The sequence below is a fragment of the Aricia agestis genome, chromosome 16, assembly GCF_905147365.1.
Source record: "Aricia agestis chromosome 16, ilAriAges1.1, whole genome shotgun sequence".
Classification (NCBI taxonomy): domain Eukaryota; kingdom Metazoa; phylum Arthropoda; class Insecta; order Lepidoptera; family Lycaenidae; genus Aricia; species Aricia agestis.
The window spans coordinates 8,264,383-8,276,330 of record NC_056421.1 but is presented as its reverse complement, the minus strand read 5'-3'; the positions used below and the strand labels follow the sequence as shown (position 1 = coordinate 8,276,330).

General features: G+C 37.5%; 1 protein-coding gene across 1 annotated transcript; it reads right to left on the bottom strand.

The window, feature by feature from the left end:
* Nucleotides 1–3,296: 3,296 nt before the first annotated feature.
* LOC121734607 (brachyurin-like) lies at nucleotides 3,297–4,982 on the bottom strand. The gene is made up of 5 exons (XM_042125193.1): nucleotides 4,764–4,982; nucleotides 4,280–4,547; nucleotides 3,942–4,040; nucleotides 3,530–3,726; nucleotides 3,297–3,398 (listed from the first exon to the last, which is right to left on the bottom strand). The coding sequence occupies exons 1-5, from the start codon at nucleotides 4,980–4,982 to the stop codon at nucleotides 3,297–3,299; spliced, it is 885 nt and encodes a 294-aa protein (XP_041981127.1).
* Between the last annotated feature and the right edge of the window lie 6,966 nt (nucleotides 4,983–11,948).

Below are 11,948 nucleotides of genomic sequence, written 5' to 3'. Positions count from 1 at the left end.
GTCGCCCAAAAACAGCTGTTGTCCCACAAAATATAGATGCTGTGCGGGAACTAATAATGCGTGATCGTCATGTTACATATCGCGAGATAGAGGCGTCCTTAGGCATAAGTATGACGAGCATACATAAGATATTACACGAACATTTGGCTGTAAAAAAAATATGTTCGCGTTGGATTCCGCACAACTTGACAATCGATCAAAAACGGGCTCGTGTCGATTGGTGCAAAAAAATTATAAAAAAATACAACCGTGGTACGTCAAAAGCCGTTTATAAAATCTACACAGGTGATTAATCTTGGATCTATGCATATGACCCCGAAACTAAACAACAGTCAACGGTGTGGGTGTTCCAAGATGAGCCGAAACCAACAAAAGTTACTCGTGCAAAAAGTACTTTGAAGCAAATGGTCGCCTGTTTTTTTGGAATTAATGGACATGTGGCTACAGTGCCATTAGAGAATCGTAAAACGGTTAATTCTGAATGGTATACGACCATTTGTTTACCAGAAGTCTTTGAAGAAATAAGAAAGGACAACCGACAACGCAGAATCATATTACATCACGACAATGCTAGCTGTCACACCTCAGCTGAAACAACTCAGTTTTTGGAGGGTCAAAAGATCGAATTGACTGGTCATCCGCCGTACAGCTCTGATTTGGCACCTAACGATTTCTTTTTATTTCCATACGCGAAGAACAAATTACGTGGTCAACGTTTTTCGAGCCGCGAAGAGGCTGTTGATGCGTTCAAAATGCACGTTTTGGAGATACCTCAATCAGAATGGAAAAAGAGCTATGAAAATTGGTTCCAGCGTATGCAAAAGTGTGTCGATCATCACGGCGAATATTTTGAAAAGCAATAAAACCATATTAAATGATATATGTTTGTTTCTTTTTTTAATTCCGGATACATAAATAGCAGCCCTCGTATATAGCCCGGTCTAATTAGACGCAAAATAATCGGCCAAGTGCGAGTCGGACTCGTGCACGAAGGGTTCCGTACCGTTATAGAACAAAAATAAGACACAAATTGTGTTTTTTGTATGGGAGCCCCCCTCAATTTTTTATTTTATTTTAATACTAGCTGTTGCCCGCAACTTCGTCCGCGTGAATGTATGTTATTAAAATCGAGATTTAGAAAATTGAACACCCATCTACGACTATTTTATTTGGAACTATATTACACACGAAATTTTTAATTTACATCAAAGACCCAGGAAACTTGAACCTCAGATACTTATCGTTTTGAAAAATCCTTTCTTCGAAGACCGCTTGGCGTGGACAGGGGATGGGGGCCACAGGACAGGGGAAAGGAACATGTGACGGAGATAGAGGATAGACTTCAGAAGACGGGATTTAATGTAGGCATCTATCCCTCTTTAACCTACCTTTTATTCTCAGATTCATAACCTACAATTAAACCAGAACAAAATAACGCTTGAAGTTGTTTACTTACTTATCCACTATGTGATTTCTTTATGGGCGTGGGCCCACCGACCGGCCACCACACATTCCCACCACTGTATCTCCTCTGTCACCAGGATCGACAGCGGTATCCAACCACGAAAGCCCTTTGATTTGATCTCAGGGAGCCCGAGGGACAGGCTCAAACTGGTTTGGGACCCGCAACGAAATTAATCAAAAGAAAATGTGCGTTTTTATAATTTTGGACGTGGCGGTTATATTGTGGACGTCCGCGGTAAAACGATAACATAGGGAAGTAAAATATATGGAAATATATGAAGACGCTTTTAAATTTCCGTCGACGATAACTTTTTAACGTGCACGTTAAAGGACATTACGACGTCTATACTCTTCTGAACCGCACAAAACGTCCGCGGTGCGTAAAATCAAAAGGGCACAAATTAACGTACCCAACGTTTTATTGTGGAAGTCGGCGTCCACGATAACGTGACGTCTGGAATTATAAAAGCGCATAATAGAAGTATGAAGATTGTAATTCCTCTTTCTATTCAAAGCGGAGACAGTAAAAAGTTGCAGTGACGGAATGTCAAATAACTTAGGGGAAGCATAACTACCTAACTCAGGAAAATAAACTAAAATATTAAAAATTGTAACTGAGCTAGGTATAGCTAAATTAGTATTGGAATTTTCGTGATTCCACGATATCACCGTAGTATGCAACATCAGATTTACACATAGCATTGTAGTTCTTTCGTCTTGGCAGAAAAAACTCTCCCAGAGAACATGATGAGAGGTTTATTGAAACATACTGCCTTCGGTCGTATATTCTACCATTTCTACCTATGTGGCTCAGTTGGTGGGCTGTAGGTAGCTCAAGCCAGGGGTCGTGGGTTCGAATCTCGCCGACGGAACAAAAAAACTTTTCAAAGTTCCTGGGTCATGGATGTGTTTTATATAATTGTATGATATATTTTTTTTTGTTTTTTTTTTTGTTTTTATACTCATTTTTTAAATGATTACTTCATTAATTTAGTATGCTTTTTGTTTGTATTTGTACTATCGTAACTTTATCATTGTGATGTCACATCTTGGTCCCAGCAGAATATCAGTGCAGCAGTCTTGCTGCTAATGCTGAGCTGGGTCCATCTTTGGCATCACACAATATAATGTTAATTTAATTATACTTTGTCCTTGTTCTTGCGTCCGTTTGTAAATATTGTGTTGTGTGATGTGCAAAATAAATCTTTCTTATTATTATTATAATAAAAATCTTAAATAAATATATGTATAGTATAAAAGTATTAAATATATTTCCGTTGTCAGGTAAGTGGTACCCATAACACAAGTCCTTCAGGTACGTAGGTACTTAGCACGGGGCCAGACTGACGTGGTGTGAAGCGTTCATCCGGGTCTCAAAGTATATCCATGCCAAATTTCAGCAAAATCGGTTCAGTGGTTTGAGCGTGAAGAGGTAACAGACAGACAGACAGACAGACGAACAGACAGACAGACAGACAGACAGACACACTTTCGCATTTATAATATTAGTATGGATAAAAAAAAAATATCCACAGCCGAACATATAACCTCCCCGTTTTTTGGAAGTCGGTTAATAAACTATTTAGTATTTTATAATATTTAAAGCGTTGGGATGTATTTTTAATAAGCTATTGATATAAAGTCCAATGCGCAACGCCGAGAGTGAAAAATCTGACAACTAGCTGCACCTTCAATTAATTCTCTTGTCTGAATTTATCATTTATTATTATTCGGCATAAAGCCAAAGTACTTCTTTCCATCAATCAGTAAAGCATAAAGATCAACTAAAATAAGGACTCAAGTATTTATATATATTTAATTTAGATAATAAATTACTGGCTCCAGATCCAGTCGACGAAGGAGGTGACTCTCGCAAAGCCGGCGGGGTAGTTGAGTTGACAGCCGTCGATGTGACCATATGACGTTACACCAACCTGGAGAAATAACAAAAAATCCATGGATCAAACATATACCTATTACAATAACTTTTTCTAAAGTCTATTATAGATTTAGACGCGTATTTCGGCCTAGTGTGTTTAGACACTTAGATATAACACAATTTTACCTGTACTTTCTTGCCATCGCTCTCGACAACGAGGGGACCACCTGAGTCTCCACCACAGGTGCTCATGCCGCCAGCACCACTGGTGCAGATGTTGCTGTCGTGAACGAAGTTAGGACCATACACGGCCATGCATACAGAGTTTGAGACGATCTCTAGCTCCACGGAGCTAATGACTTGAAGAACGCTGATGCTAGCACCTGAAAAACAATGCATGAGCAACTTTATCTATAATTTATTGTGCAGGCAAATGAATAGCCTATTAAATACCACCATTTCTTAACAAATCTTTATGATACCGTACAATTCTAAAATAGTGGTTATTGTTTTGTTAAAAATTCGGCAAAACATAGTTCTGTTACTAAAAATTACTTAATCCTTAATTATAATGAAAATTGTATACTGATTACTGTACCATCACTGGTAGCGCCATATCCAGATGCGAGTCCTTTGTGTCCAATGAAGTCTTTGTCCATGTCATTTCCACTCGGTAGAGGGATGGGCTGGATGACATCTGAAATAAAATCACTTATTATGAATAACCATTGTGAAAACAAAAAAAAGGCATCTACAAATCAATTACGCTCAATATTTTGCAAGTCGGTGAAGAAATAAGTGCTGTATTGCATAAGATACTAACAATTTAGTTCTTCGGATATTTCGCTTTTTGATTCGGAAGCCTTATAAATAACGAAATTTTTTAGTATACTCGATACTAACACTTCTGAAGTGATATCGGTAATATAAGCTTACTGGTAAATGTAACAGATGGAAGGCGAATAATGGCGATGTCATTAGCAGCACTCTGGGGGTTCCATTGAGGGTGCATGGTGACGTCGGTGGTGGCAATACGCTGTCCGCCGCTGAAGAGAGTGTTGGAGCCGAGGACGACGGTGAAGGAGGTGGCAGTGAAGGTTCCGTCCCAGTAGCAGTGAGCAGCGGTCAAGACACGGGTGTCAGAGATGAGGGAGCCACCGCAGACGGAGGTGAGGATCCATAGCAGAGTGACGACGAGACCAACCTGGAAACGTTAGAAGATACGTGGTTAGTGAATATGTAATATTATGAATGAAAGTCTTTCTTTAGTGCTAATAACAAAAAAATATTTATTAATAGTATTTGAAAGTAAGAAGCAGTTATGTAGTTACTTTACAGCGACAGCAATATCTGTTTTCAAAATACTATTCAATTTTTTTTTAAATTAATCTTGTTATCCAAATGACAACACGCTAAGTACCTGGTATGGGACTTCCCTGATGTCGGTGACGACACCACCCACGATTCTGCCCATCTGTGAATCTGCAGCCTGAGTCTCTTCAGCCTTTTTGAGTTCCAGGGCCTTTGGGATACCATGTTTCAAATGGTAGTTGTAAGCCGAGAGGTTCTCAATTGAGTGTTCCTCACTTGAGGCCAGAACGGCCAGAGAGACCACAATAATTCCAACAAGCAGTTTCATGATTGACCAAGAGCGTCCTAAACATTGTCCGTACATTTGGAACTTATATACACTTGTCAATCTTATCACTGATTGTTGAGGATTATTACAGCGATTAGCTTGGATTTTGGAAGAATCCATAATATGGTGCGTAATTGCTAATACATTACTGTTATTTTTTAATATTATTAAGCAAACGTTTTTACTACATTATTATTATAGCATACGACCTTATTTATAATAAAATACTTACTTAACCAAATTGAGTCTTGGCCTCTGACACAAGCACACGCCATTTCTTTCGATATTGTGCGACATCCTGCCATGATTCGGCTCGCAACGCCTTCAGATCCTTTTCTACCTCATCCCTCCAGCGGTATCTGGGACGGCCTACCGGTCGTTTGCCAGTCATTTGGCCCACATACGCTTTTTTTGCCGCTCGGTCATCATTCATTCTTTCTACGTGACCGAGTCACGTTCAAATTAGAAGTTATGGATCAGGCTGTTGATGAAAATGATAACGATCGATGAAGTGCATCTAAACTTGGCATTGGTTTGGATTTCAACTCTTTTTTTAAGACCAAAAATTTGCCGATAGGAACTTGGCCCCATTTTAACAGGTATGTTTTTGGTGGGATTAATCTTATCGACAATGTCGTGATTATTATTAGTTGAGGTTATTAACAATGAATTAAGTAGTTGTTGTGTAGTTGGAAAGATAATTATTAACACCCACGAGGAGTGATATAAATATTTTTTATTATGTCACATTAAGTGTTAACTAATTACAGGTAACAAAAAACAACACATGAACATTTTTATCTGTGCTATCAGAGTCCGTATGTTTTTAAAAATTACGATTAGGAACAAGTGTCACTAGGATAATGATCACCTGAAACGATTAACAGGGCTAGCCTACTTAATGATGTTGCGAATTTCCTGCTTCAAGTTTCATACTTGAAAGACTATTGTTATCTTTGAGAAACGACTTTATATCTTTATACGGATATGAAGAACTTTTGCAATATGTAATGCCACGAACAGAGCATACCTTCTCAAAGAGGTTGGAATCAAAGAGAGTTCATTAGAATGTTGCGGTTTAGTTAGAGTTGTGGCTTAAACGCGAATACAGATAGGATTAAACTTTAACTCCGGAAATATCGTCAGAGTTATAAAACGAAACTTTCTTTACAATAAATTTTACAACAGATTTTGCATGTAATTACCTGCCTGAACTTTCCGTTCTATGTTCTAGTTAACGTTTATGGTTTATGAATTTTGTAGCGCTTTGTTTCATCATCGACATCACATTGAACTTTGGCATCTAGATCCGCCCACGAGCAGTGTCTTACAAGAAAACTGTACTATCATCGATAATATATTGCTTATTAAAGATAATTAACACCACACCACACCACACCACACCACAGAAATCTATTTAATTTTTTAACTTAGAAAATGTAATAAATATTCCTCCATCATCTCTGTGATGACTTCAACATAATAATTCTGCTACTATCGGTCACGGTAAGTGCCCCTTTACACGGGTGAGTATAGCCGCATAGATAATACAATTTATATTATACTGAGAATCGACCGTTACCATTTTGACAGTCGATTCTCGCCGTGCGGCGTAAATTGTGCGGCTATAGTCACCCGTGTAAACCGTGCATAAGTTACAAAATCTTAAGAGCCGCCGCCACACCGCCGTTTTTCCATACAAACGCTGTCCCCTGTTTCCTCCCTGGATAATGCCGGTAGAGTTACGATTTTTTTTCCTGAATATCTATGGCCATTATTAGCATGTCCCTATGTTTTCTTTTTTTTCATAGTTTTATTATTAAAAAAGATAAGAACGTCCAAAAACCCAAAAAAAGTGCAAGATTTTCCTCTGTGTTCAAACACCCAGAAAACAAAACTGGCTAAAATATACAAAAAAAATTAAACATAGGAACACAGCTCAAGCCTTGCTTTAATTCTTAATGAAAAAAGTACTAAAATCGGTAGAACTTTTGTCGTGTTGTCTCTATCGCGCTCTGCGGTGGGAGACTTGAGATTGGTAAGACAGCAATACATTTTCAAATACCTATTTTCAATTTCTCTCGCCCCTGGTGTATCCTCTTAAGGGTTAACGAACACACGTTTTTGATCGCTCTAAACGCTTCACTTTTGATCCTACACATAAGGTGCACGGCGCACCGTAACCGGATAAAGACATTTCACACGTCACAAGCAGATTTCTTAGTGAGTCTTCATTATCAGATAACATACAAAAAGTGTTATAAATACAGCGCAACTAAAAATGGAGCATCTTTACACACATAAGTGTGAAGAGTAAACGCGGACACAAAAGTGGGTCAGGCAGACTCCAAGCTCTAATACGGGCAGAATGTTGAACAGCATACAGAGCTAGGCATTTATGAGTGTGCACCAGAGATGAAAAACCTTTGAATTTGTTTGCAATACGATACGATTTTTAACTTTTAAAGTTCTACGATAATTTTAACAAAGTCGTTGAATTATTGTTGTTTGGTGTGCTAAAGTGATGAGAATATAACGATAGTCTACGTATATCATTCTTCTGTATGTAGAAATACGTGGGAGAGCCATGCTTCGGCACGAATGGGCCGGCTCGACCGGAGAAATACCACGTTCTCACAGAAAACCGGCGTGAAAATTTAAATAAGTAAATTAAATAATTAAGGGAGGCTCCCATACAAAAAAACACAATTTTCAGCCTATTTTTGCTCGATTGAGGTACGGAACCCTTCGTGCGCGAGTTTAACTCGCACTTGCCCGTTTTTATTTGTGCACTTATTCGCTTACTAATAAAGCTACTCACGCAGCATATAACTTACGTAGTACTTACATAACTATTACTATTTTTTTGTTTGTTATGCGAAATTTCCAGTGTGACAAATCCACAAAAAGGTGATCGCTCAAATCCTTTCAATTACAGACCAGGGGGGCCTATTATGAGCTCTTAAATCCATTCACTTTACGTCCTTATACAGTCAGTATAAGGACGTAAAGAGAATGGATTTAACAGCTCATGATAGAGGCCCAGTCGCTATAACTTCTCTCTTCTCGAAGATAATAGAATCCATTATCAATAGCAGCTTCTTCGATACTTGGGCGGCCAGGGATTACTAAGCGACAAACAGTACGGGTTCCGTAAGGGTCGGTCGGCTGGTGATCTCTTGGCGTGGCTAACTCATCGTTGGGCTCAGGCAATTGAGTCGAAGGGAGAGGCATTGGCCGTTAGTTTGGAAATTGCGAAGGCCTTTGATCGGGTTTGGCATAAAGCGCTGCTATCAAAGCTACCATCATACGGGCTGCCCGAGAAATTATGCAAGTGGGTCACAAGTTTCTTAGCAGATAGAAAAGCATAAATGGGCGACGGAAAGCAACTTTTCCATCAGGTGACCCGTTTGCTCGTTTGCCCTTTATTACATGATAAAAAACAAAGACAAGCAGACCTGTATTAGCTGTTGTCCGTTGTGTATATTCTGTTATTATTACGCTACTCTACTCAAAACTGTATGAAGCTTGGAAAAGTTTTTAAGAATGTCATTTGTAATTTAAAATTTCGAAAATCGTGAAATTTCTGAAACGAAGATGACGTTTAGATGTAATCATAGACATAATATATACTGTCGTAATTATGTCTATGGATGTAATAATGAAACTTTTTTTCTTATTTGGAAAAAGTCTTGTCGCTGATTAGTTTTATAAATAAAGTGGTAGTATTATGTGGTAATAGATAATAATAATATTTTATTTATTTATTCAGGTATAATTACAGACAACAGAATAATACATTTACATGTAAAATAAAATATTACAACTTATCACGTTCAGACTGAAGTCTTATTACAATTATACACATCATTGCACTCATTAAAATTATTACTGCAATATTAATATAAAATAATAATTGGCAAATAGTACATGCTCGACAATAACATAATATAAATTATAGATTAAATAAGGACAAGCTAATATTTAATAATGACAATAATATGACTTAGTACAATTCATTGACTTAAAAAATAAACTTAAAAATAATATAAATTAGTACACGATAATATAAATTATAATTTAACATAGAAACTCTGTAAAAAAATAATAATAATAAAAAAATCGTTAAAATAAATAAAATATTAAAGTTAAAATAAAATATGAAAACGTAGATTTTTTTATTCTCATAAAACAAGACGTGCATAAAAATTCACTCTGTCGCGTTGCCAGGTACAGTTAATGTGCTAAGTAAGAAGCGTGAAATCCACTTAGCTGTGTTTTGTTTTTCATAAAAAATGTGCATCTTTAAAGGGTGTCTCGACACATTCAGTGGCTAACACTCACACATCCCGGATTATGAGACTCTCGCGTTTGCATCGCACCCTCGGGCTTCGTATCTCTTTTACATTTTTCTTGTGAAAAAAGAAACCTGGCAATCAAATTCTCAGTTCTTTTACCGCATTTTCAACGTCTATAGAATTATCCAATTCAATGTTTTGTTGTGTTTTTTGGATTTATCACTTTTAACCGATTTTCCAAAACATCTAGCCATGAAAATCATTAATTGCCTTTCGTTAAGTTCGGTAAGAGAAATTCATAGGTAGATGGCGAACCTATATTATTTCGTCGGATTTTGTCATGTTAATGTTATTCATGATCTCGGTTAGACTTGGCAAACCCGACCATGTTACGTAGGTTCATTTATATCATTATCTCTGATAATCACACATAACATTTTTGTCATCACAGATTTTGTACGTCGACGGGTGAAAGCGGAAGTGGCGTAACTTGAATTTTGGCCAAAATCACTTTTTAATTGATTGTTGTGTAAAAAAAATTCTGCGTCGAATGGTCTATATCTCGTCTTTCTACGATAAATTCTAGTAAAGATACGACCATGGATTTTTACCACCTTTTAGCACAGACCTTAAAAAAATTTGTCGTAACTAGACGAAAAACTGCAATTTTTAAATAAAAGATAGATATGACAATGCGTGAGAAATTAGAAAAAGATACGACACAGGTTTTTTAACGCTCGAATTTGATTTGAATGAGTTACGACATTTCTGTCGCCTAAAATACATTTTACATCGCCTAAAATACAATATTTCGCTGCGGGAAATGTTGTGTACTTTTATAGATACGACAATTTATTGACATGTTACAGACCAACGGCATTTATTGCTATGCAAATGATAGTACAGTTGATGCCCTATATACCAGCTCCCCCCTTATTTTTCTAAATGTCATTGAGAGTCGAAAAGAACTTGTGTCTGAAATAGAGAATTCACAGGAGAAAGTCTCTGAATAGGATCGACGTTACTTATTCCAATTCAACCCCGCCAAGATACAAGTTTACGCGTTCACCACTAAAAAGTCACCAATAGTCATATATCTCCTTGTTTTCAAGGTACCTCTTTAACAATGTTCCAGTTCCGGTGTCATCTAGAGGGTGAAGCCAAGCTAGCCTCGAAAAAGCTTGGTATTTTTAACAGAGCGAGACAGTATTCCAGTCCGGGGTAACGTCTACAACTCTACAACTGGACAGGGGTGCCAAATACCAACTACTCCCTTTGGATCGTATCCAACGAAGAGCCGCTTGAATTGTTGACTGCCATAGTATTTCAAACAGGCTTGACCCCTTGGAATTACGCCGAGATGTAGCTGCACTCTGATTCCTCTATCGGCTGTATGAGTGCTCCTGCAACTTTTCGCCATCATTCTTCACGGTGTAAGACTGCCACTCATCACCTTAATGAGTGGCAGTCTTCCACCGTGCGTTTTTCACGTAATTTTCTGCTGCACACATGTAAAATTCCCTGTTTATTTTCTTATATTATAAACAAATAACAGTAAATAATCGTATTATTTCTTATAATATGTTATAATGACATTCTTTTAAAACCAATAATTCGTTCACTTTAAGATACAACATTCCATTATAACAACGTCTGTCGCCGATTTTGCACTTAAACCAAAAGTTGTAATGCAATTTAATTAAGTAAACAAGATACGGCGAAATGAAATTTGTAGCGGCATGTCATATTTGAGATACGACAGATCCAGACAGTTGTCTATACATTTCCTCTCAAAGATACAACATTTCTGCTGCATAAAATAGAAAAATATTTTGTCGTAACTTGTTAAAAATCAATGAAATATCAACTTTAGAACAATTTGAAGAAACTCATCATATAGGCCTCAGATTAATATAAATACGTTCCAATTTTTAACGTTCTATGTTGATAAATATAGAAGTTATGAATTTTTAAAAAAGTTTTTTGGCTCTACTGTAAAGTTGGGTTTTTCGAGATACGCCACTTCTGCTTTCACCCGTCGACGTTATGATTACGATAATTTGTAACTTTGCAGGAAACAAACGAACGTCAACTTCGTTATTTTATCGATAGGATGTGGATAATTAAAAATCGATTATTGTTAATCCGTTAATCGTAATCTCTTAGATATTGCTAGTTTTTATATTTTCGTAGGATATTGAAAAAAAGAATTATCATAATTTATGTTATTTTCTTTATTAGCGTTGTGGAAAAAGAGGTTATAGGCGGCCTCTCTACGTTGGCCCATGATAATATGATAACTCCCACACCGGTTTCGGTGACGGTGGCCGGTTTCATTGAAACCAGTTACGCAGGAGTAATTTTATAGTTCCCAAGTGTGTGCGCAGCTCAATACACAAGAACACTTTCTATCTCTTTACTCTCATAACCCAGTGGGACGGAAGACCGGCCGACTGGCGAGAGATCTGACGCAGGAACGACTTTTACATGCCCATCCGACGCAAGGATCATCTTACTTGTCAGACAATTAGGTGATCAGTCTGGATCGTCCTAACCAAACTAGGAAATAACATGTGTCCAACGCGGGAATCGAACCCATGACCTCCAAGTCCTTGACCTACGCTCTAAACCACTGAACTATGGAGACGTCCAACGAAGACGAGAGTGG

Excerpts from the sequence above, each read along its gene's own strand:
- LOC121734607 (XM_042125193.1), bottom strand. The coding sequence starts at position 4,982 with ATGAAACTGCTTGTTGGAATTATTGTGGTCTCTCTGGCCGTTCTGGCC. Across the intron at positions 4,041-4,279 it reads TCCATCTGTTACATTTACCA|ATGTCATCCAGCCCATCCCT; the intron begins GTAAGCTTATAT and ends ATTTTATTTCAG. Across the intron at positions 3,727-3,941 it reads ATATGGCGCTACCAGTGATG|GTGCTAGCATCAGCGTTCTT; the intron begins GTACAGTAATCA and ends ATTGTTTTTCAG.